Genomic DNA, 26,926 nt, shown 5'->3' on the forward strand with positions numbered 1-26,926 from the left:
CAACCATATTCTGACAAACGGCACACAGCTTTGATGGCGGCACAGTACTACTCGAAGGTAGTCCATCCAGAACATGATCGAAGGAGTGATCCTGAGAGGAGCTTGATTCATGTGCTTCTGTATCTTCGGGCTTTGGTCCAGGTATATTGGATCCTTCCTCTGTTTTAGTTCGACTGATCAAATCTTCTTCAATTCTGCTGCCTGAGTCCAATGAAGGAGTGTCTGGTAGACTATCTTTTGACATCTCGCAATCTCGTCCATCCATCTTAAAAAGTCTAAGAGCGCACTAAAATGGGGAGGTGGGTTTGGAAAGAACGGAGTGTGATCAAATTCGTTGTGTCTATGATATAGCTAGCGATCGATGAATTGATGAGCTGGCATTCTGAATAGATTAGTAAGCTTCTTCAACCAACGGTTGAATGTTCCGGGGAGACTTCTTTTCATGGGTCTTCGACTATTTAATTGGTCACAGTATGACTCAGCCCTGCGAGGTCAGAGGGCTCCTCAAACAAATCGTCGATTCTGCAAGAGAATGCCAGAGTACAATACTCATTTGTGTCAAGCATCATCAGGTGATATTTTCTTGTCCTCGATCAATTCAGATGTCCCCAATGCTCATTTGAAATCTCTGGTCGATCAAGTGTAATCCATCTTTCATTCAACTTTACATCATTTCTTACCTGCAACTACCTACTTGACACTACAGCTATCCGCCAATTCCTGCGAACCTATAAACTGCTTCGCAACATTCTCCCCGGTATCATCATACGTACTTCTCCCTCCAAAAACCTCCACCATCTGTCCACTACTATTCCCCCATCCTAATTCCTCCAATCCTCCATCAGGCTTTCTTGCAAATGCTAACCAAGCATCTTGCATCGCTCTACTCGTTTCCCACTCCAACTCCGTATTCTTGCCCCTAAAGTCCTCCGAAGTTCCAAAAATCATAGGCAGCTCGCTAGAATGATATGCGCCTGCCCATGATAATGGTGCGACATTAGAGAAATTTCCTCGGTATTGAAAACGATAGGTTTTAAGACCGAGCTGAGTTCGATAATATGACGCAGCCGAATTTGGACAGATGTAGCGACGAATTTGGTTGATGGAAGCTAAGGTGCGATTAGCCGATTCGGTCAATGGGTCTGCCGGGAATGCGTCCAGAGACATAGTATCGTTATCATTAAAGCCATAAACCACGGGAAGGGGAGAGACTTGGTTGTTCATGAGTCGCTGCGTGTAATTTTGGAAGACAATCTTGTCGTCTTGAGCGACGTTGAACGACAAAGTGGGGGTGGTAAGAGCATCATTGTAAGACTTGAGAAAAGCTTCGATATCGTTGGCTGGAACTTGACGCATGCATGGAAGGAGTTCGGAGCCGGTACAATTGAAATGAGAAGCCACAAATGTGAAATTCGAGTAAGTAGGATCGTTTATCGGCGTAGCCGTGAGTGAAATGCCTGAGTTACATATGAAACCTTTCACGATGGGATCATCCGGATAAGCATAGTTGTATGCATCTGTTGATCCTGCTCCAGCTGACTGTCCCCATAGAACCATCTGTTCGGGATCTCCGCCAAATGCAGCGATATTCTGGTGAATCCATTTCACTCCCGCCCGCTGGTCAAGATAACCTAAGTTTTGAGATTCGAGACCAGGTGCATTTGGAAATCCAAAGATGTTCAATCGATATTGAATACTAACCACGATATGAGATTGTGTTCTTTCAATCCATTTCGCAGGATTTTGATAGGGTACTGAAGAACCCCCCGTTTGAAGTCCACCACCGTAGAGGAATATCAGAACTGGTAGCTTGTCTTCTGGCTGGGAGTGAAGCGGTGCCCAGACACTCAAAGAGAGACAGTCTTCGCCGCTTGGTCCCCAAATGAAGAATTCTCGGACAAAGGTGTTATAGATGGAAGGGATTGCACTTTCGTATTGTGGACAATTCAAAGAAAATTTTGTTGCATCAACAATAGCGGATGACTGGTTGGATGGTAGTGCATTCGGTGGCATCCAGCGTAAGTTTCCGATGGGAGGTTGAGCGAAGGGTACGCCTAGGAATTGACGAACATTTGGCGTGGTCCCGTTGATAATTCCTTGAACTAAGATATGTTAATGTTATTTCTGAAATAAGTGTCAATGAATCCTTACGACGGCCACTCGTTGTGGAAATACTCAAATCTACATCTGATTTTGACTGCCAATGTGATCTCGAGCTGACAGCTTGGATGGAGAGCACAAGTGTCGCTACTATGCCAGAGAAAGCATTAATATACACCATTATAATATTTGATTCAAGATATGAGCAGAGACTGGAGAGATCAGTACGTAGGTGGAAGCGGGGGACTCTATATATAGTTCTTGGGTCATCCCACTTTGCTACTTGTGACGCCTACCGCTTACAGTGGATATTAGCAGTATTTTTTTCTGCATGCTCATTCAGATAGAATTGATATCAGTCGACAAACAGACACCTTAACGCTCAATCATCTCGCGTTGAGCTTACCAGAATGAATAAAACTTGAAAAAGCTGATTGGTGTATGTTATTGAAAGAACTCACAAGGTGGACGCCTTCCAAGGGATTTTGATCCATTATTCAACGGAATTTGAAAAGCTAGAGCTGATTATGGGATAGCTTGGTGTTATTCGGCACCGACATGAAGCTTAGTTCTGGTGGCAGTTGGATGACGCGGGGGAAGGTTGCGGGGTAGTGGACTGCTGCCATCACATTTGAATCTAGCCAAAGTAAGTAGACCGGACGATGATCAATGAACATGGAATGACGATTGCAATGCTTACATAAGATTAATTGAATGTTGTTTCGGTTCCATAATTCACGCCTCTATAAGCGAATCATACTCTGTAGATGTCGCCTATAAACTTGCTCTATAAAAATCCGACTAGATATTTACATCCACCAGATCCTATGACATAGAATATAATTTCAATTACAGAAAAATCTCTTCATAAGAATATCCGGGCTTTATAGTCTTCTAGGGATATAAGGCGGTATCCTTATATAGAGTCATGCGACTAATCCCGACCTACTAACAATTTAGTTCCGCCTAGTCCCCATCAGATCACGTTTCCGTGACATTACCTACTGTCACGACAAGCTATTAAAATCTTAAAAATCAAGAAATTTCAAAAATTCTTCAAATCCATTTAAATTAAAATCCTTTCATTATATATAAAGATAAGATTAATTCAATTAATATATTAAGATCGATTTTCACAATACAATATTAATTATTGAAAATTTTATTGAAATCTTACTTAATGAAGCAATCACTTTATCAACCACGGATTGTGCTGCTACACGGTCATAGAGCATAGTTGATCGTAAGCGTAAGGAGTAATATGCTTCAAAAAAGGGAGTGCGCTCCAAATACTATCTTCAAGAGGTACTACGCATGGTAGGTATATCTCGAATTCACGAGGTTGTGTTACGCTGAAAATTGGCTGTAGAATGACAGATTTTTGATCGTCTGTGAGCATCATCCACCACTCTCGAGACCAATAGAAGAGTTGTACGTGAAGGATTTGCAGTCCTGGTAAACCTGCTAAAGCTTTCCAAGTGTCTGTCCACTCTTTTAGAGTCTCATTCCGATGCTTGGGATCTTCGACGAAGGCTTCTGTGACCCTAGTGACATTCTCGAGATGCAACACGCGTATGCAATTATAGCGCTGAGGGAGTAGAGTCTTTTGCAGATGTTGCGCGCAGAAATTTTGCGTACGAAAGACGTTGGTTGAATAAAGGATGCTGATAGTCTCCGAATATCTAGCAATGTTAGACAATAATACCCATTATATTTTCTTTTAGACTTACATCTGTCGGCAGGTCACAATCAAAGAAAGCGCTTTAACTTTATCTGTACAACAGAATCGCCTATCATTATGGTAACAATAGTTGTGTAATTTCAAAGGAAGTTCTGGACCTTCACGGAGGCACAATCGATGTGTGAAGCGACTATGACGCCCTCGACGGCCGAAACGAAAAAGACTAAGATGGAAAGTATTCCCTCCAATGCAGACTTCCCATATCAACATTCGAATTTCGATTGGCAAGGATGATAAAAGTAAACTTTGGGATTGAGCACTTGTTTTGCGTCCTTGTCCAACGTTCTCTCGTGGGAAAGGCAACGTAAGAACGCTGCTATTCAATCTAGTCTTAAGAGGGTCAGGGGGAGCTATCGGTGTGGGCTTTCTCCGAGGCGTCATGATTTTGATGCAAAACATCGCCATGAAGACAGGACAGCAGATGATTGTCAGGAAAGTATCACAACATCTTTTCGATTTGTTCATTTTGCTTTTCTTCGTTTGGTAAGAGCGTGTCGATAGATGTGTGAAGTAAAATTTATCATGGGAGATTTGAATTGATAAGCGCTGATGTAGGAGTCTCGATACGACATTGCTAAAATTGGCATTTGCGGCACGGCTACGGTCGCCAAAGTGGTTGCTAGGATCGAAATACTCAATTCCTTGATTCTGCTTGCAGATGCTTGCAGAAGTAAATGTAACCTCATCAGACAACGTGAGGATTGTTGTGTGAAACCACGTGGAATGATAATTCAGCAGCACGTGTTATACACGTGACCAGTTCATGTCCGGTCACTTGCAATGACAATCTGCACCCCACCAAACGTCATGGATCCACCCGTGGAAAAGTACATGTGTACATCGGAAACGAAGCTCAGATGGAGTTGACCATTTCTTAAAACTGTACCTTCAAAATGGTAAAAATCGTACTCGCTGGTGGCGCCGGCAGTAAGTTGTGGATAGTATGAAGGGTTTCAAAGTTAGGAGCTGATGCGTGAGTAGATGTTGGACGGGAAGTATTGGAGACACTTCTAGCGGACGGTAAACATGAGATCAAAGTATTTTCGCGAAAAGTAAGCGCAAGCGAGTCCAGCAGGTCATTTTTGGTGCAGACTAATTGCTGATATTCAAACAGGAAGTTCCAGACTTAGCTAGACAAGGAGTCACAGTAAATATTATAGATTATCTAGACAAAGCAGCACTTGTGCATGCACTCGAAGGAGTCGACACCGTTCTCTCATTTATCATTACGTTCAATGATCCAAATAATCAATCTCAGACAAATCTCATTGATGCATGCATCGAAGCCGGCGTTCGTCGGTTCGCACCCAGTGAGTGGGCTACCAGAAGTCATTGCGGAATCCCCGCATATGAAGGAAAAGATCAAATATATGATTATCTCCGAGAAATGAATAAAGAGAAAAGGGTTCGTTGATCCAGACTCCTCATCCGCAATGCTGATTTGGGAACAGGTCTTGGAATTCACCTTGTTTCAGTGTGGATTGTTCTTGAATTATTTCAGTTACCCACATCCCTCGACGAAATTCATGCAAATATTTCCAATGCCGATAGATGTTGAGAATTGTAGAGCTATCATTCTTAAGGATACAAAGGCCAGAATCACTTTGACCTCCGTGCAAGATTTGGCAAGAATTGTCACTAAGGCAGTGGACTATGAAGGCGCATGGCCAGAAGTTAGCGGAATTCGTGCCAATCAAATATCGGTCTTGGACTTCATTGGGCTTTGTGAGAAAATTAGAGGTTCGTCTAATTCAAACTATCCGTACGGACTTCACATTAAAGCTATCATCTGTAGGACAAAAGTTCGTCGTGGAATCTATTGAAAAGGGTGACTTGGAAGAGGGTAAATTTACATCTTCCTGGTTCCCTGTCATCGTGCACCCTTCGGTTCCGGAAGATCAAAAAGATGCTTTCTCACAGAGTTATTTTTCAGCATTCATTCTGGCACTTGAGCGTGGTGGCTGGGATGCTTCTAACGAGTGGAATGGGTTGTTGCCAGACTTTCGATTCACATCTGCTGAAGAGTTTCTGTCGAATATTTGGAAGCACGGGTCATGATTGGTTCATTGACTAGAGATTAGGTCTGATGGCGGGGCATCTGAATTCCTTCTAAATACCTGGGGTTTAGCACAATCCATCGATTGGCTTCTATCTTGTCAAGAAATCAAAAGACATTGAAAGCTGATCTCTGCCTGGATTTCAACCCATGAAATCGTTGCATCGTAATTTTGAACATTGGAGGACCCATGCCTGTATTTGTCTTCTGAATATCGCAACGTCGAATCCTCGAATCAAATTTGTAAGCCCGATGCTCGACGCATAGATCCCTGCCTTGAATTGGACCACTGTTTATGAATTTGAAATGTACTCTAGATCACCGTAGAGAAGCTGGCAGGGTACCCGAGAACCATTGATCTGTTCTTCTGGACAATGTATATCTGCTGCCTAGTCGTACTACGACCCTGGAGCAAGATGCATACTATTCGTCAATATACGAGGTGACGGCGTACCACACGCTTTCCTTGACACAGGAGCATTGTGTTATGATTAGTATTCGCTTGTGGTAAGATATCGAGAAGAGTCGATGCAGTCCACGGTATGTAGAAGATCCAAACACTTTTCGTTAGACGACCAACGATGTATTGTTTGATGTGAGTTGACCTACTGTAGCAGAAGTGGTCACTTCAGGTCTGTTGATATAATTTCTTGAAAATAGCCACAGTGCACCGCCACTTCAAACAAGGCTGATCAACAGATGCGGCCGCTAGTTTATGCAAGACTACCATTGTGATCTCCGATAGGTATGGTTGGCTATAGCTCATCACAGCCTTGAGCTAATACTGTATCAAAACATCGAGATCGATGATAATTGCTTCATTTATATATTATTTAAGCCTCACATAATTGTTTAGGATTGCCAATTGATTCGAAATGAATACGAAGTCGGTGTAAATATTATAGCCGGCAAGTTTGCGCGACAGACATCCTAATCACCGCTGATTACCTCTATCCGTGATATCGAATTCTCAAGTCATGGCTATCCTCGAAGAGTTCCTCGAATCTATCCTGAAATTTCTCAGGGCAAAAGATGGAACAAGCTTACAGTTATGGCTTCGAGTCGAGCCCCCTCTACCCGATCATTATTTCCAGCTTGGTCGAGAGTTGAAAGCGTCATTTCAAAACAGCACTACACTCGAACGCCATATAGCGAAACTCCTGCCAGACGACCCCAACGCAAGTTATGAGGATGGTAACGTTTGGCCGGGCTTTTTGGCTTTTATGAAGGACTACCTGGAGTTCTGGAGGGATGTCAATTTCGAGGACTTGTTGGAAACGCACTCGCAACTCACCGTTTTAGCAAGGTAAATGAGCTCCCTTATTTTCAGACATATACTAACGGGATGCGAATAGTACTTGTCTAGCAGCTTTATCCAATCCGACATATGGAATAGTGATACTCCCAACAGCCATTCAATTATCTACTGCCCTCGCGAAACTTGCAATGACACTCGACAAGAGACCGGATCTTACCAGAAGATTGCGAAGAGTTGCCGATGTCGATGCTGGAGAGACGCGAAAGACTTTAGTAGAAGGAACCGCAGAAACAATACAGCGTGCTTTTACAGTTTGCTTGACGGAAAGGACAACGAATAGGAATGGGGTTGGGTCAGACGGAAAGCCAGAGGGAAAGAAAGTTGGAATATACTCATTCGCAAATCTGGCTTTGAAACTTTTCTTTCAAGTATGGTGGTGGCCTTCAATCGATCCATGGAATAATGCTGAATGGTCACGTAGTGCCGGAAAACGCGATTGGCGAATCAACTCATCACGAATATCACTCAACACTCTCCACCATTGGAGCTTTATCCCGCAAGTCAAAGGGTAACATATCTTTATTATCTTGGCCGATACTTCTTCTCGAATACCCACTTCTACCTCGCGCAGTGCAGTCTTCAAGCTGCTTACGACCAGTGTCATGCACAGTGCATCAACCAGCGACGCCTGATTCTAATTTACTTGATATCTTCAAACATGATACTCGGTCGATTTCCATCTCGGCCCTTTATGTCGCGTCCCGAAGCCGCTGGGGTCCTTGAAAGGTTTACACCAATTGTCAAGGCCATCAAATTGGGGAATCTGGCTGCTTTCAAGCGTTCATTGGGTCCAGAGGGTGGAAATCAAAAATGGCTGTTCGACAAGGGAATTCTTCTGCCACTAATGTATCGTTGCGAAACATATGTATGGCGTTCACTTGCACGGCGCGTTTTATGTTTGACATACCAGTGGCCGTTCGACCCCAATTCAAAGAAAGCGCCTACTCTAAATCTTGCCGATTTAGTCACAGCTGCGCAGTATTGCCAGAAAATCCTTGAAGGCTGGCAAAGGCCTGCAGATTCTGCCGCGTTTATGCAATCGGGTCGCACACACACAAATACAATGTTCATAACAGCACAAGACTTGGTGAAGCCTCCGGTCGTGGTGAAACTTTCGCCAAATGATGGGGTAATTTGGGGAGGCAAAATGCCAGAGATGTTGGATGTCGAAGCAATTGTTGCGAGTTTAGTACAACAAGGACTATTGAGGGGGTTCATTAGTCATATACAGGGCAAGTTTGCGATTTTGGGTGCAAAGCAAAGGGGTGGACCATTGAATGCAGGGTTCCCACCAATTTGGGAAGTTATCAAAGATAGAGCTGAGAAAGACGGGCATGGTAATGATGTACCGGGCTGGGTTACTGGTGATAACGGTGGGTACACAAGTGGAGGAGTCGTTAACCTAACTGGAATTGCTCGACCCGCTGGGGCTACATGAGCAGCAACGAATTCGAGATACCCGAGAAGCCCTAATAAATTCTAGATTCATACCATCTACAAAATCAGGTGCAATTCCTCGCCGTCTCACACCAACCGACCTCGTCTATTGTGACCTTTTCTGTAAACTAGTCCAGGGTATCGGTAGGTGCTGATTCATCTTTACGGCATGTGCCAAGGGAGCCCGTTCAACACAACCAACCTTGTATTCACGCAGGCAAAAGCTTCAACGTCAAGCTCCTGGCTTATCAGTATCAACCTTATTGATTGTACGGATCTATGGCCAGCAAGCGGTTCGATGGAATGATATAACTCTGTTATATTTTAACCTCCTACGAATCGATGCTCGGAAAGACGAAGCATAACCGATCTTCATGAGTCAAACCCACTTTTTTGTATGTTTCAGAACCTGATGCTAAGCATCTGAATACTATTCTTGTATACTCCAATCTCTTCTTGTGATGTCATGTCGTATGAGGAAGTTCGCAAGGTCAAACGTCATTTGGCTCTATTGTTTTGCTATTGCAATGGACAACGAAGTTGACAGTCAGTGAGATGTTCGAGGATTCTTTCCTAATCCTCGAGCTAAATTGCACTATCTTTGAGGAAAATTGTTGCAACGTGTTTCTAGGATCTCAAGGTGTTAGGCTTGCATATCGTGAGGATACGCCAACCACACGTGATACAAGATTTAATTTATTGGATGTTATCCATAGTCTTTAAAGATTACACCATTTTGAAGTGGAATGAAGAGTCCGTCGCGTCCAGCACTTCATTGCAGGTGTGAATAATGACTAAACATTTTCAAATCCGTGCTGTGGGGAAATTACAAGTATAGTTTTTACATCACACTTTTGTCAAGGAGTCGGTGAACGACGGTCGGCTTTCATTTTTCTCGATGATATCATCCTAAGTTTATGATTCACTGCCATAGCAAGTCAGCACGAGCTCCACAGCCGGAAAAAAGGTTCGTGAATGTGACATGAAGATTAACCTAGGCTTCATGTCTTCCTTATGTCACAGTTCTCCCGTTTTTGGAAATATAGTTTCCACCTCCTTCTCCCAAGTCTACAAATAGCTCTGTTTCACCTTCCCTTCGAGGACCAATTCAAATAACAAATCCATGGCCATGCACTCTCTAGATCCTACAGAACAACTTATAGCTGATGGGATGAATCCCGAATCCTCTAGCATGGCTATCATCTCATCCTCCATCATATTATCTTCTCTCCAAATCGTTTTTGTGATAGCCCGATCTCTCTCACGACTGCTAACACAGGTTCCGCCAATCTGGGAATTGGATGACCATCTTATTATTGTATCATTATTTCTCAATCTATCTTTGGCTGCATTGTGTTTAGGTGCGTGGTATCATTAAAATATCTTCTAACAATTCGATCTACTCACATACTCCACAGTTGCGGTATATCTTGCTGACATGGGTCATCATCTCCTCTGGATTCAACCCGTCAAACTAGTCATCGGACTTAAGGTTCTCTACGCCATCGACCTCATAAACATTCTCGCTCTTAGCATCCCCAAATTAGCCATTCTCTTTCTCTACAAACGACTATTCATCATATCCAAGCTGACAAACCATGCGATAAAAGGTGCAACATATGCAGTTTACTTCTTCATCATCGTTCTCGAAGCAATAGCAATTTTTCAGTGCGTACCAATCTCCGACGCTTTCAAAACAGGGCTGAGGAATTCACATCGATGTATCGACAATACGGCTGTATTGACCTGGGCAACCGTACCCAGTATCATGACTGATATTGTGATATTTTTGATTCCAGTTCCGGTGGTTTGGAAACTCAATGTTCCGTTGAGAGTTAAGATTGAGTTGGCGGTAGAATTTATCATCGGTGGATTGTAAGTCTTTTGAATCCTCCCTAAGGGACACAAAGACTAATGATCTCAATGCGCAGTGGTATGGTAGTTTGTGCAGTCCGCCTCTCGGTATTTTTGCGGATACAACACCTGCCAGATTTTACATATGTAGGAGGAGAATCACTACTCTGGCTGCAGTTACAACCTGCTGCATACCTAATTTGCGCGTGTTTACTGCGCTGCCGACCGTTATTTGAAGCGATCATTGAGACGATTTTTTGCAGGTCGCCGAAAATGATGGAAAGTCCAGCGAGCAGATCGGTTCCTATGACTTCAGTAAAGATTGCTATGTCGGAGGGAGTTGCTGATGAATGGACGAATGCTGATAATATTAAAATTACGAAGATGGTAAAGGTACACTTGGGTTAAGCGAGCTAGGTGGGTCTGTGGGTGCTTAAGCGAGAGAGAGATCCTGAAATGGAAGGGAGTTAAGTAAATGATGGGTTTGGATGAATTAAGAGAAATAATCGGATTACTATCGGCTTCATAGCAGATCAGTGCTTGATTTCATGTTCCAAGAAAAGCACGGAAGATTAAGTCTGTATCTTCATTCGATTGTTCTTTTCAGGTAATTCGGTCAATAAGGTAATTTTGACTACTGAATTTTATGTGAGCTCTTAGTCTTCGCACGAGTAGATTGATTTCAGCTTCATTAAAATGTTTTGATGCATCGATTTGACAAATTCGTTGCTATTTTAGCAAGGAGTTGGCTGTCATTTCAATTTGCACGTCCATTTCTGTCCCTCAATTCGGATTGCTTTTGTTCACCAATGGATGTAAGTAAACATCGTGACTTAACGAAATCGTCATACAACAATTTTCAACCCCCTCCTCCCATCCACAGATATTAAAAATTCAAAGAAGAAAAGAGATTTTACTACTTCATTTTCACCATGTTAGGCAATTGCATTTCTACATAATTTGAAGGTGACGATTAGTTCAGCTTGCCATGACGCCAATCTCAGCAGTGAAAAATGCACGTACAGACGTCAATTCAAAAATTACAACCCTATAGCTAAGACTATCAAAATCGATGTTATCTTGCAACAGAATATACACGTCACTATGGCTTAGACACTGGATAGGCATATGCCTCTCGTAGCTAGAATTTGTCAAAATCATCATTATTCAATACTATGGTAACACTACCACGAAACTTCCAGACCGCGTAACTCATGTTGATTTTCATCGTCTGAAAAACATGAATGATATTGCTACGCCTAATGAATATTTGTGCATGCGATGGTCGTCGTCCGCCGACGTAGACATGATCGATGATTGAAGCTTTTTGGAGGGGCCACATTGTGAATGAAAATCTTTGATAGATAACTACAAGAGCATTTCTTCACTAATAAATTTACAGATGCTGTAATTTTCGCTCACCGTGAGCAAAAGTCGTTAGAGAAAGCATTACAATCTTCAACTCTTAAAAACGATAGAATTTCAAAGTTCAATCAGTCTTGTCTTTTATAGTGACAACCTCATATAGCAATATTTTATATATTAATATTTCGACGAGTATAAATGCCATGTGAGGTCTAATATATAGTAATGTAAATCGTTTTATTTTTGAAATATTACTATTCAAGTTCTAATGTGAATATTAGTATTCTAGTATTAAAACTAAAATTCCTAAAAAGCTCTAGAATCAAATCATATTTCTTTTTTGAATTTTTGAATCTTTTGATACAATTGAGCTTCTAGAAATATCAATGTTTTAGAGTGAATTCTTTGTTTTAGAAAAAATAATCGCCTGGAGACTTTGATTTTTTTTTAGATTTTCTGAAAATTTATACGGATTGAATGTTGAATTTTGAGTTTTCTTCTATAAAATAAAGATTAGAATAATACTATTATATTATGCTTAATCTAATCATCGCTTTTTTTTTGACAAGTAGAGAAACTCTTATAGTAACCTTTTAAATAAATCTATATATTAGAGAGGAAAATGCCTATAATATAAGTCTAAAGTCTATTGAAAGCCCAAATATAATTGAGAGACTAATAAATTGCTTATAGATTGAGTATAAGTATTTTTCACCTTTCCTAAAATATCGTTTTAAGGAATGAATATATTAATTATTCTCGAAGACTATATATCACGCTGAGTATAGATCTCTATACGAACGCTTATAGTAGATTATAGTCTGAGTTTCTAAAAAGACGAGGAAACCTCTGAATGCCGCTATATAGAAAAGTCAAATTGAATATTAGAAATGATACTTTAGATTAAACTAGCTGATTCAAATGATAAATAGTCGAGATATTGATATATAAAACATTTCTACAAAGGGTTCTTACTACGAGAAACATTATCAACGTTATACGATGTAATGTTGTCTCGCATTGTCATGCAACATCATCTCAGAATTTAGTTTGAGACTATAAACCACCAGCAGAGAAAATTTTATTGAAGCTGTAGTCTAATCATCTTAAGTACAGATATTCAAAAGCTCTAAACTATCGATTTAGTAAAGAATAATATGATCGAAAGAGTGAAAACAATGACGTATAAAAATTAATTTATTAAGTAAGGTCTCAATTTCAGACAATATCAATATTTGAAAGCTAAGAATCTCTCAATGATTAAACTAGATGAGTGTAAAAAGCTGGTCTCATCTCATTGTTTGTTATTTATTCATCTAAAACCTTTGAAGTTAATGTCTACTTCCGAGACACTCTATAAGAACAAGAGTAGATACCACGCCCGAAAGCCTGAGTATTAGTTCTTGAATTTCAAACATATCTCAAGTATATCTTCAGTCGAATTTTTCTACTTTCAAGTAACATCTTGTTATTAGTCTAGTATCATCCTTTGATTGGCCTTCGAAAGTCTATATTTCTTAATGTTGAGTTCTAAAAAGTATAACAATATTACAAGGACATAGAACTTTTGTACTCGAAGCTTTGATTGAAAGAATGGAGAGGTAGTTGTCGTTCATACAGATCCTAATAACAGTTCATCATACTCAAGTTGAATTAAATCAAGGGGAATAGTAAAGTCACATGACACCAACATCTAAGCGAGATTCTATAGTTCTTTACATTCTAATATCTATTAGTAGTACTTTTTTTAGATAGACTATATTAATAGTAACGTTAAGTATTATAATTAATATGCTTTTTAGTCTGATGAATAATATTTAGAAACTAAATTAGAATTTTCAATAAGTAGTTTGTATATATATATATATAAGATATCTTGTATTTTGAGCTTAAAATATATTAGAGAATAATAAGAAAGTCAGTATATACTACTTGATATTAGATGAAGGCTATTATTAGTCTTACTATCAATATTTTTTTAATCTAATATTAGATAGTTTGATCGCTTTTGAATACTTACGAAAACTCTATTAGATATATTCCTTACTACATGAACTATCTATAAGTATATTACTAAGACAATGACTAAATTGAGAGTATCTAGTACGAATATCAATTATCATTTGAGATAGAACAATGATAATTTGCGTTCTTTCTCAATCATTCGAAGGAATTACATTGAAGTCGGATGTGTTATTTGAGAACGGAGAAGCCTCTGTGTCTAATTCCACTTTACATAAGGGAATGCAAACTTAGAAGACCCAACTAGAATGACCTAAAGAAATGCACCATTTGATTAGCCTATTCTTGGTAGAGCATTATCTAAAATGTAGTAGTAAAGCAGTAAAATACTTATATAAGACTAATTTGCCTTATAGAAAAGGAGGCAAGTAGCGCTGAGAGATTATATGAAACGTGCCGATGTTCTTTTTGTTTCCTCTCATTTTGACTTTTATTTTGCAAATAAAAGAACAAATAATAGTCAATAGTAGACATTGATTTCATGGTGGATATATGATGATATGAAGTTAATCTAAAGCTTTATATCATGCGTAATATTTAGTCTCAATGATTTTAAAGTACCTACCGCACTTATAGCAGAGAATAGAGAATCATAGAGGGAGATTGTAACGGGGAAACTTGCAATTAGATTACCCAATTTCTTCTAGGACTTCTATTGGCGAACATGAGCTCCACATGACGCGATTCCGAAGCAAGATGAGTCTGGTAACTATAGCTACGACCGATAAGAACCTTGTTGTAAGAGCTCTTTTTAAGCCCCAATTACCAAAATTTTACAGGTCTTCAAGCCTTTAGTCTGCATATGTGGCCCCTCCGTAATATACATAGTACTACAAGTAGTTCCCTTTTTCGTCACGTAGTATAATACAGCTATAGTACTAACAGTCTGTAATAACCACTGTGTTCAGGTATATGAATAAGTTCTAGTCAAATATAACCACATAACTATGATTACTGTACAACTACTCCTTTAATTTTTTATGTGTAATTTCACGCTTTATTCAAGTATTGTGTATTATTTTGGTAAAGAACATTCTGTCAAATTAATTAACGGTTTCCGGTTCTTCCTTCCTTATTTGACTATAAATTAGCAAATGCATCATTGATAAGGTTTTTCATTCCCCTTTATTACTCACTAGCTTCGTGTGTAGCATGCCAAGAAAGGTAGCAAAGCTCAGAACAAGCATGTAATTCGATATCAGCATGGCCCTTCAAGTCCACGAAGCTTCGGTTTGCTGTGATATCTTTAGTTCTTTATCAATATTGGCAGTTTTTTAATGTGCTTTGCTTGCTGACCTTCCATTGAGCGTTGTATCAGTTTATCTCGCTTTTCCAGGAACATCCTGGAAGATTTCGCAAGGTAGACCATCTAGAGCGTGTTCCTCACACTACTCATCTGCCGCTAGTAGTCTCAGCTGTCATTTCAAACCGTAAGTGAGTCTTTTAGTAGCGCGATATGTTGATGGTATAAGGATTCATAATAAGTCCACTAAATCACTTACTAATATCTTATCAAATAAGGGATATATTAATGACTAATACACATATAATATAATCTTATATTATAAAATCATATTATTATATAGTTGTATAACAGTATCTCTTATTAAATTGATTTATAATAAAATAGAATAAAATGAAACTAGATGGAAGTATACAGGAAATCTCGTTAAATTGATTGGTTGTACTTTCTTTTTATTATTTAAAATGATTCTATAAGATATGATTTAAATCGATTTTATTTATAAGTATGGAATATACTGGAATTTCATTATAAACTATATAAATCTAGAATATTCTTTAAAGAAACTTTAGGAAAAAGTAAGTAATTTCATTTCAATTCAGTCTAGCTTTTCTAAATTGATTTTAATTCAATTCTTATTCTATATATTCAATTTATTCCTATAGTTTAAATTGATTAGATTTTTTATTATTCTTATAATAATACTATTCCTTTTTATTATAAAAACTAATCTTTAAGAGGTTATGAGTCTAACTAATCTAAACTAGCTTAAAAAGGGAATTAGCTTAATTTAAGACTATATATTATAAATATACCACTATTAAACTATCGAATATCGAATTTTTTCAAATTAATTCAATCAAATTTATATCGAAAACTACTGTATATAAACCCTGAAGTCTGTATTCTTAAAGCTAAACCTAATTGAGTATATAAAATTAGGTTTCTAGATAATATGTTTATACTATATTACTATTTATAATAGATAATATATTAATCTTCTTTATATTAAAGTGTTCTAGTTTATTTAGTCTTTATTTTATACCAATTAAAATAAAGATCTAATTTAAAAGGTAGTTAATCTATTTGATCCTCAAGACTAAAATCGATTTTAAATCGATTTATTTATCTAATCCATTCAAACCCAAAACTAACTATATATTTAAACTAGTATTTAATTAACATATAAAATCAATTAATCTATAAAGAATTTAAAATGACTTCTAATATTAATTTTAAATCTGATTTTCTAAAAAATAGATCTAATTATATTAAATAAATTAATTGAGCTAAATTCTTTTTTAAAATAAATAGCTTTATATTATATATCAATGGTATAAAAATTCCATTTAATAAAAATCTATATATAAACAAATTAAAAAAGCTTATTTTATTTAAATTAATTATAAAATATAATAAAAGACTTTCAAAATATTAAAGAAATAAAAGAAAAGTATTAAAAACTATTAAATCTATAATTAGTTTTGAATTAATTAAAAGATTCAAGGAAATTACAACTAAAAGTCTATAGAACTCCATTAATAAGATATTTAGAAAATTCTTTATTAAATTAATAGGAAAATGTTTAAATAGATTAATAGAATCTAATTATATTAGTTTAAAAAAAATGGATAAATATACTAATTCAATTTGATTATTGTATAATTATTTAAAATTAATAAATTTCGATATTCCAAATATCTTTATAATATAGTTTCTTTTTAAAAGTCTATCTAGTTTTTTTTAATAATTTTGCTTTTCGAAAATATAAAGAACTAGCTAAAAATATGGTTAATATTAATCTAGATAAGCTTTTTTCCAAGTTAATATCTAAAGAGATTAGAATGCAATCTAATATTAATTTAAATATTAATAAAATAAGCTTTAATAAAGCTTTTTATTGTAAGTATTATTCTAAAAAAAAGTATTTAAAACCGAAATACTTTATAAAATATTTTAAATTAAAAACTAATAAAGGGGATAATAAAAAGCAATTTAAATTAAATTCAAATAGAAATTTGAATAAAGATTTAAAAAAAGATTCAAATAAATCTATTTCTAGTAAGTAATTAATAATTATAGATTATTATATAGATTTAATTAATTAATTTTTTAAATCTAAATATAAATTTATATTAGATTTGGATACTACAAAGTATTATTTATTTAATAAAAAATAATTTATAAATTATAAGTTATTAAATAATTATTTTATTATTATAACTAATGGGGAAAAGCTTTATATTAATGGTATAAGAAATATTCCTATTCTAATTAATAATAAATCAAAGGTATTATTACAAAGAGTATATCATATTCCCAATATAGCCTTTAATCTTATCAATTCGAATAAAATAGTTCAAAAAGGGTGGTCTAATTATATTATTCCTTTTAAAAACAAAATCGATATTATTTATAAAGAGATTAATATATGAATTATAGTTTTTTAACTAATTGATATATATTACCTTAATTTTAAGGTAGATTTTAAATGTTTTAAAAGTATTAATATCCTTGAAATAAAAAAAGAATTAATTCAAAAATCAGATTTATTATTAAATAAAATCGATTTCAATCTAATCTATAAGAGATTAGATTATATAAATAAGGATTATATTATTAAATTCTTGAATATTTAATTAAATATAGCTAAATCTAATTTAAAGGTATATGAATTATATAAATTCGGTAAATTCTATTAGAAAATAAGTAAGGAATTCTCAGAAATCCCTGAAATAAACTCTAAATTCGAAAAATTCAATCTAGATATAATTAAACCTTTTAAAACTATAAGAATTAAAAATGAAAAATATCTTTTAGTATTTATTAATTAGATTATTAAAACTATTTGGGCATATTCTATTAAATTCAAATCTCAGGTTTATAATATTCTAATAAAGTTTTATAATCTAATTAAAAATTAGTTTAATATTAATATTAAAATATTAAAATTAAATAATATTTTTAAATTCTTTTCAAATAAATGGTTGAATTTCATTCAAAATTACGGGATTATATATAAATATATAAGTTTGTATGCTTATTCTCAGAATAAAATAGTTAAAATACTAAATAGATATATAATCAAAAAACTAATCTATATGATTAAAAAAAAAAAAGATTTCATTTTACTTATAGTTATATTTAATTAAAGCTATTGTTTATATCAAAAATAAAATATATAATAGTTTTATTAATAATTCATTATTCAAATTAATATATAATAAAAAGCCCAATTTAAATTATATTAGAATCCTAGATTTTCTTATTTATATTATTAATAATAAAAAGATTTGTAATGGAAAACTGAATTCTAAAATTTAAAAAGATATATTAATAAACTTTGATTTGTTTAATAATTATTTAGTTTATATTTCAATTAATAAAAGAATAATTAGCTTGAAAGATATCGATATTCAAAAAAATCTTATATATTTTAATAAATATAAAAACTAGAATTTAAAGTTATTGAAAAAAGAAGATCTTAATTTCAATCTATTCAAAATAATATAGAAAATAAAGATATCATTAATATTAATAGGTATTAAACTAATTTCGAAATAAACGAAAATAGCGAAATAATGAAATAATTAATTATATAGAAATCAATCCTAATAAATCTATATCTAGTAAATCTATATCTATTACAAGATATATATATAGTAGTAAACTATCAGGACTTCGATCCCTAATACTATACCTTTTAAACAGATTGCGTACATAGCGTAATAGTAAAGCTTACAACTCCTATTGTATTTCCGCTTACGTAACAATATCTAATAAAATAATAAAATCTAATATATAGTAATCTAAATATATAAAAGATTTAATTTCTGATAATAAAGATTTTATTAAAAATAGAAAATATATAGTTTTCTATTATAGACTTACTTTTTTTGAATATTTTAATTCAATTAATAAAAAGATAAATATTGAAATAAATTAATAAGATCTTTAATTAGCTTTTAATATTAAGTTTAAAAATAATAAAAAGATTATTATTAATAAACCAAATTATATATTAATTAAATCTAAGATTTATAAAAAAACTATTAGCTTTTTGGAAAAGGAATACTAGCTAGAAACTATAGAATATAAAATAAATATTCTTAAATTTAATAAAATTTAGAATATTATTAATAATCCTGATAATAATAAATTCTAAAAATTAGATAGATATATAAAATAAAAAATTTAAATAAATTTATTAAATTCAAGTTAGATTATTATTAAAGAATCGAATAGTTATATAAATTAAATTATATTAATATGTATATATTAATAATTAAATCGATAATATAAAAGCTTTTATTTATATTAACTTTCAAAACAATGATTAATTCATAAAATCGATATAATACTAGTATTTATATAAGGCAATATTGATATACTACTTTTATTAAATCCATTAAAAGGATTTAGCAAACTAAAGAATAAAACTTTAAAATTAAATAAAACTTATATATAATCTAAAATATTAATATATATAGAAATCAATCCTAATAAATCTATAGCTAGTAAATCTATATCTGTTACAGGTTATATATTAGTAATAAGCTGTCAAAACTTCGATCCCTGATACTATGCCTTTTGAACAGATTGTGTATTGTTGCATAGTAGTAAAGCTTACAACTCCTATTGTGTTTCCGCTTACATAACAATATCTAATAAGATAATAAAATCTAATATATAGTAATCTAAGTATATAAAAGATTTAATTTCTGATAATAAAGATTTTATTAAAAATAGAAAATATATAGTTTTCTATTATAGACTTACTTTTTTTGAATATTTTAATTCAATTAATAAAAAGATAAATATTGAAATAAATTAATAAGATCTTTAATTAGCTTTTAATATTAAGTTTAAAAATAATAAAAAGATTATTATTAATAAACCAAATTATATATTAATTAAATCTAAGATTTATAAAAAAACTATTAGCTTTTTGGAAAAGGAATACTAGCTAGAAACTATAGAATATAAAATAAATATTCTTAAATTTAATAAAATTTAGAATATTATTAATAATCCTAATAATAATAAAATTCTAAAAATTAGATAGATATATAAAATAAAAAATTTAAATAAATTTATTAAATTCAAAGTTAGATTCATTATTAAAGAATTCGAATAGTTATATAAATTAAATTATATTAATATGTATATATTAATAATTAAATCGATAATATAAAAGCTTTTATTTATATTAACTTTTCAAAACAATTGATTAATTCATAAAATCGATATAATACTAGTATTTATATAAGGCAATATTGATATACTACTTTTATTAAATCCATTAAAAGGATTTAGCAAACTAAAGAATAAAACTTTAAAATTAAATAAAACTTTATATAATCTAAAATAATTAATTAGAATATAATATTATATTTTAAAAGATATATTAAATAAATTAGATTTTATAAATCTAATCTCCAAGGAATATATTTTTATTAATAAAAATAAAAATATAATTCTAAATATATATATTAATAATATTATTATAATAATCCCAAATCAAAAGATTATTAATAAATTTATTAATAATCTAAAAAAACATTTTGATTTAAAGGATTTAGATTTTATAAAGAATTATTTAGGTATTTAAATTAAAAGGATTGATAATATATTAAAGTTATATCAATTAGAATATATTAAAAAGATATTTACTAGATTTAATATACTAAATTCTAATTCTATTTTCATTTCAATAAATTTGAAAATAAAGTTAATTTATGATAAAAAGAAAACTAATAATAATAATATTAAATTATATTAAGAAATTATAAATTCCTTATTATATTTAGCTTTCAAAATTAAACTAAATATAGTATTTTCTATATCTAAATTAATTAGTTTCTTATTCAATCCTAATACAAAATATATTCAAGTTATTAAAAGAGTATTAAAATATTTGAAAGGAATTATAAATAAGGGTATAAATTATAATAAAATTAAAAACCCTTATATTCAAGGATTCTATAATATTAACTATAAAAAGAAAATCAATATATATAAATTTATTAGTAAATATATATTTATATTAGAGAATGAATTTATTAATTAGAAATCTAAATTATAGCCAATAATAACCTTTTTTATAGTCAAATCTGAATTTATTACTATAAATCTAGTTACTAAAGAGGCTGTTTATATTAAAAAGCTATTATTAAAGTTTAATTTATATAAGCAAAATAAATTTCCTTTGTATACAAACAATCAGACTGTGTTAGTACTTGTTAAAAACCTTATATTTTATGAAAAAAGCAAGTATATAATAATCAGATTCTATTATATTAAAGATATTATTAGATTAGGGAATTTAGATCTAATTTATATATTTATTAATGAATAAAAAGCTGATGGGCTTATTAAATCATTAGCTCGAATTAAATTAATCAAATTCACGAATCAGATTAATCTGAATTAAGATATATAATAGGATTGATTAAGAGGGTGTGTAAGAATTCATAATAAGTTTATTAAATCACTTATTAATATTTTATCAAATAAGGAATATATTGATAACTAATATATATATGATATAATCTTATATTATAAAATCATATTATTATATAGTTGTATAATAGTATTTCTTATCAAATTGATTTATAATAGAATAAAATAAAATGAAACTAAATAGAAGTATATAGGAAATCTCGCTAAATTGATTGGTTGTACTTTCTTTTTATTATCTAAAATGATTCTATAAGATATAATTTAAATCGATTTTATTTATAAGTATAGAATATACTGGAATTTTATTATAAACTATATAAACCTAGAATATTCTTTAAAGAAACTCTAGGAAAAAGCAAGCAATTTCATCTCAACTCAGCCTAGCTCTTCTAAATTGACTTCAATTCAACTCTTATTCTATATATTCGATTTATCCCTATAGCTTAAACTGATTAGATCTTCCACTATCCTTATAATAATACTGTTCCTTCTTATTATAAGAGCTAACCTCCAAGAGATGGAAAGGAGGTAGGAGGGTAGTGAGATCTTCTTCTCGGCAGGAAGAAGAAAGAACACTGCTTCTATGGCCATCTTGTGTTGATTTTGTTGGTTTTGATGTCTAGCATCTTGTGTCTTCTGCGTCCCATGCTTTAGCGATTAAAAAATCGGAGCTTTGTACCAAAGGACGCAATAGGAAGAGTTTCAGTCTCTCAAATGCCTCGAAGACAAAGACAGAGCTCTGGACCTTTCTGCCGAGAGTCTACACAGTGATTTCGCGAGCTTGTTAAAGTTTGATAGACTGGACTGAGTAGTACCTAGACGATGTGGATATATATCGTAAGTATCAACAGGCAGATCAGGAGCATGCTCATACGTAGTGATATTTCTGCGTGTGTCCGCGCGGCTGCAGCCTTAAATTGTCTTTCAATATAGTTTTGGCTTTATTTGCGAAAATGCCGGATCAGACTCAAGATCTACGTCCTTGGCAGTACATAAGGCTTCAAGGACCGAAGATGGTAGCCAATATGCAAAAGATTCGAATAAAGACTGGGTTTTCAAAGACTAGGTGGGCTGGCAGACATTTCTTTTCCAAGAGACGTGAAGACCTTCGAAGATGGGTGTTGATATAGGAAGGAAACTGAGAAAATATTCTTGTGCTGGCGCTGATCTGCCAAATCTCATGAGACACTAGTATTCTTTCCTAACTGCTTTTCTCACCGTTTCGTTGAAAGTTTGATGTTGACTTTGCATAGATCGACGACTTCGTTCTTGCAGTTCAGTTGTCTGTCAGAACCCTGCCTTGAAAACACAAACAATTAGCCTATGATTTAGTCCAAGAACGAAAGAATGGTAGCAGAGTATTGTGATAGATCACACATGTTTGAAGCTACTGGGGCGAGGTGGTAGAGAGTTAATGTTGCGGTCGTATCGTTTCACGGTCATTGCGTACACACATTGCAGAATCAATCATTGTTAAACCAGTGTGATTGAGGTCCTCCATCTACATTAAAAGCAGCTCTTCCGGCAAAGACATTCCAGAAACCCCCAGTGCTAAGTAGCGATGACCAAAGAAACTACAATGAAGCCGCAGGGAGAAAAAAGACTCTGAAATGAAGAATTATTGTGCACACAGTATGATGTATCCCACCAGCTTGATTCAGCTCCTTTGTAGCATATCTTCCCTCTTAAGTTGGTTCTCAATCTTCTCATTCCTCGCCTTTCCATCACTCCCCGCTCAGACAACCGCAACTCAACATTGCAACGGTAATTGGTTGTTGAATTCGTAGGAAGATTGTTGGCTATGGAATTCATCGGGGATGTGATTGGCTTTAGAAGCAGCAGTACTGATAGGCGGAGGAGAAGGACGTCGAAGGGTGTTAAGAAGTCGTATTGGGTTGGGAAAGGAGATGATCGTGGGCGGGTACTTCTATTTTTATAGAGGTTAGATGGCTTTGCTGCTTGAAGAAAATGAATAGATTATATACTCTTACCTTGTGAGCGACGATTTATTCCTTCTTTAACCTTTGCATTCTTTGCCTCCTCGCCCTCATTTTTGCCAAAAAGCGGCGTTTATGTGCCCGCCTACGCGCCTCATATTCCAATCTTTTCTTCTCCTTCAGCATACGCGCCTCCTCTTCCAGTCTGTTTTGGTATTCAAAGTACTCCTTTGCTATGATCACAATTCAATTAGTCTCGATAACAATTGCACTGATCAAACACGTTGCGGAAGATGACGACGCAGTATTTGAGGGGCCAATGAAAGGTTAACCAACCTTCAGGAGAGGGCCAGGCCATGGTACTGTTTGCTTGTTCTAGCGAGAGCATTAATCGAGCCACCTCAGCTTTTTTCATCTTCACTTTGATGTTTGGAATAAAAGCAAGTTGATGGATAAAGTAAACGGCAAAAGGTTGCAGAAATTGATCTAAGGACCTTGAGTGCGACTAATTAATTAAAGGATTGAAGGAAGAATTTACCTTTGAATTAACATGTGGGGCTGTGCACTAGATCTAACCATTTTGGTTTCTATGGTCTCCTATAGTGAATATCCTATTTTTTTTATTGGCTCCCTTTTTCAACTATTGAGGTTTACCGAATCTTAGCGACAGGCCACCCGGATTTCTAACTCTTCTTTACAAGCACTATTCGAAGACACCCAACATTTTTTGAGTAGATGATTGTTCAAATCTAATGATTTACTACTTCTAATTTCGATAAAAATATCTAATTTGTAACTAATTGACAAACATAAGTTTTAGATTTAGGCTGAATGCTCTTATTTTGGCGATTGTCACATTGGTCACTTTCTCTTCGTCAACTTTTCCTAGCGTCACTGCTTTGAGGTATTCTAAATAAAGATATAGATACATACTAATATAGTCTGAGATCACCATGGATAAACAGACGGAGCAGAATAAACAACTTTGAAATGATAAAAGTTGCTACATGTCACGGCAGGGTGAGGTTAAACTTCAATTCTGTCACGTGTCACAACTTCTAAAAACTGAAGTTCGTATTGCTACACACCAGGCTGTGGAAAGACTGCAAGAAGAATCATGCATGTACTGATCAAGAGAAGGAGCTTTGAATGAAACACTGCATCAGCAATCCCCCTCAGATTGTACAAAACTTACATCATAAATGAATTTTAAAGTTACCACCTTTGAATATGAGCAAAAAAAAGACTTTCATTAATGAAATTGTTGTGGCTACTAGATAGATCGAAATCTTTCTTTGCGCAATCAAGATATCATTGTCTAAATTATTTGACCAAAGAAGCCACGAGAGTATCCGAAATTAGCATCGAATCTTTTTGTTCTACATTACCATGAATGTGATCATTTGCCTCGTTCTTTCTATATGAGCCATTATCATACAATTTCGAATATTCACTTTCTTACCTGCGATCCTGTTCTACCCTTGACAAGTGGGCTTTCTACCCCGTGCATTCGAGTTTTATTCTTTGTTTTCCTGACTTGAGACAAGCATCGAGGGTTCTCGCTATTTACATTCTTTACTTATTTTCGAATATCCGAATTCTGCTGGACAATACTCTAGTAGCTAGAATATTCTTCCATTGTTACCTGCACAGCTCCAACTCTACATAAATCGACATGTTCCTACCTCCTAGCCATCATCAAAAATTCTCCCCATTCATCTGCGAATTAAAACAATCACAATTTCCAGATATTCGAGCCAATCAAACAGTCATGAACGACCTCCGCCACCCTCCAGATGAAGTTCCCGAATCTCTCTACATCGTCCACGACCCCTCCAATGAACAGGTCCCAGAAGGAAAGTCTTCCAAATCGCAGGAGTCTCTCACTCCATGGGAGATAGGTTTCCGCCCTTACGATATTCTGAGTCTCAGCCGCAAGACTGCGAGCAGCTTTCTCCCTCTTCATTATGGTGCCGCGAACGGACCTAGAAGAAATCCTCCTAGTGTTTATGTCACAGCGACTGATGATATCGAGGCTGCGGAAAACGAGGTCATTACAAGCGAGGATGATTTAGTGATGTACAGATTAGACGGCAGATGTGAGGAAATGAGAAAGTGTGCCGTTTTCAAAGCGTCAGACTGGTTGCGCGCTCTGGAAATGTGGGATGGAGACGAGAATGAAGATGAAGATGAGAAATCTGCTAGACAGAAAAGAGTGGGCTCTGAATGGTTGATTTGGCCAAGTGTACCAAAAGAGGCTGTTATAGATATGTCGACAAGAGAAGACATCCTTGAGGATGATGGTAAGTTCTATCCCTTGTCTTTATCTCTTGGGAGCTCACAAATACTGACTTTGTAATTAGAAGAAGAGGAAGATCGTGCGATTCAGAAACATGCGCCTGGTCAAAAACATCAAAACGCTACTGCAAGCTCGAGCAAGAATCCAAATGCAGCTGTCAAAAAGGGCAAAGCGAAACCTCCATCGGCTTTGCATAGTCACAAGGGACTGGTGCGCAAAGATGTAAAGGCAGACGGCACACCTCTGTACATGGTTGCGTTCTCCGAAAATAACGAGTTTTCATTTTCGACCATCTACATCATTGAGGAACAAGAAACCGGTCCACAGTGTCTTGTTCATTGGGGCCCCAGAATAGAACCCAGCTGGGTCGCCATCCAAAATGTTGATGCGAGGGCTGTGAAGGACTACTGGCGACGCAACACCAACGGCCGAGGAAAAGCAAAACCAAAGAAGAAATATGAAATTCTATTTGAAGATCAGCAGAACAAGGAGACTAAGTTGGACAGCAAGTTCTTGGTTAAGTGGGCTGATTCCGAGATCTTGGCCTGGGAAACTTATGACAGTAGTCCTGGTGTTACAAGACATGCTGTCAATGAGTTTCGAGCGAAGAGGGACACATGGCAGAGATATCAATACAAGTGAAGGGTATGAATGAGGGGGTTGTGGCAGAGAATCGCAGAATTCCGAGCATGGTTTCATTGATAGGTGGTTCTGAGATTCCAATGTGTTCCGGCATTTTTGGTGGATGCAATTTGGGAGTTAGATAAGAAAAAAGTCTGAATGTATTTCATGCACCAAATCTTCTGACACCCAAAGTTTCAGGCTCGTCTTAAAACTCATGATTCATCCATTTACATTGACGATATGCATGTCTAGCTAGTCTTCACCACGCTTATAATGTTAGCACAGTAGTGCTTGATAGCCCAATTTCAGTTGGTCTAAATTTTAAAATAGATCGCGAACATAAAGGATATACTTATTCTTTGCGATTTCGTAACCGAATCAGAACAGGATCAGTCAGGTTCTATCTCATACTTTACAAATAAGGTCTCACAACTAAACACGGTCCGTGGGAATAAAGGGCTTGAGGCT

At 34.5% G+C, this 26,926-nt stretch overlaps 6 protein-coding genes across 6 annotated transcripts; 4 read left to right on the plus strand and 2 right to left on the minus strand.

The window, feature by feature from the left end:
* Positions 1–690: 690 nt before the first annotated feature.
* On the minus strand, positions 691–2,281 carry EAE98_007554 (uncharacterized protein; the record flags this gene model as incomplete). The annotated part of the gene is made up of 2 exons (XM_038955177.1): positions 691–2,102; positions 2,152–2,281. 2 exons carry the CDS (start codon positions 2,279–2,281, stop codon positions 691–693), a joined length of 1,542 nt encoding a protein of 513 aa, XP_038808355.1.
* Positions 2,282–3,155: 874 nt separating this feature from the next.
* On the minus strand, positions 3,156–4,606 carry EAE98_007555 (uncharacterized protein). The gene is made up of 2 exons (XM_038955178.1): positions 3,831–4,606; positions 3,156–3,782 (listed from the first exon to the last, which is right to left on the minus strand). Exons 1-2 carry the CDS (start codon positions 4,304–4,306, stop codon positions 3,317–3,319), a joined length of 942 nt encoding a protein of 313 aa, XP_038808356.1. The 5' UTR covers positions 4,307–4,606; the 3' UTR covers positions 3,156–3,316.
* Positions 4,607–4,632: 26 nt separating this feature from the next.
* On the plus strand, positions 4,633–6,487 carry EAE98_007556 (uncharacterized protein). Its single transcript, XM_038955179.1, has 5 exons — positions 4,633–4,768; positions 4,823–4,893; positions 4,956–5,246; positions 5,293–5,581; positions 5,637–6,487. Exons 1-5 carry the CDS (start codon positions 4,735–4,737, stop codon positions 5,897–5,899), a joined length of 948 nt encoding a protein of 315 aa, XP_038808357.1. The 5' UTR covers positions 4,633–4,734; the 3' UTR covers positions 5,900–6,487.
* A 387-nt stretch (positions 6,488–6,874) lies between these two features.
* On the plus strand, positions 6,875–8,653 carry EAE98_007557 (uncharacterized protein; the record flags this gene model as incomplete). The annotated part of the gene is made up of 3 exons (XM_038955180.1): positions 6,875–7,203; positions 7,253–7,583; positions 7,637–8,653. 3 exons carry the CDS (start codon positions 6,875–6,877, stop codon positions 8,651–8,653), a joined length of 1,677 nt encoding a protein of 558 aa, XP_038808358.1.
* Positions 8,654–9,406: 753 nt separating this feature from the next.
* On the plus strand, positions 9,407–11,004 carry EAE98_007558 (uncharacterized protein). Its single transcript, XM_038955181.1, has 3 exons — positions 9,407–10,013; positions 10,071–10,527; positions 10,584–11,004. Exons 1-3 carry the CDS (start codon positions 9,776–9,778, stop codon positions 10,912–10,914), a joined length of 1,026 nt encoding a protein of 341 aa, XP_038808359.1. The 5' UTR covers positions 9,407–9,775; the 3' UTR covers positions 10,915–11,004.
* A 14,302-nt stretch (positions 11,005–25,306) lies between these two features.
* On the plus strand, positions 25,307–26,476 carry EAE98_007559 (uncharacterized protein; the record flags this gene model as incomplete). The annotated part of the gene is made up of 2 exons (XM_038955182.1): positions 25,307–25,838; positions 25,899–26,476. The coding sequence occupies 2 exons, from the start codon at positions 25,307–25,309 to the stop codon at positions 26,474–26,476; spliced, it is 1,110 nt and encodes a 369-aa protein (XP_038808360.1).
* Positions 26,477–26,926: the final 450 nt, after the last annotated feature.

Source organism: Botrytis deweyae (assembly GCF_014898535.1).
Source record: "Botrytis deweyae strain B1 chromosome Unknown BDEW_018, whole genome shotgun sequence".
In the NCBI taxonomy this organism is placed as follows: Eukaryota; Fungi; Ascomycota; class Leotiomycetes; order Helotiales; family Sclerotiniaceae; genus Botrytis; species Botrytis deweyae.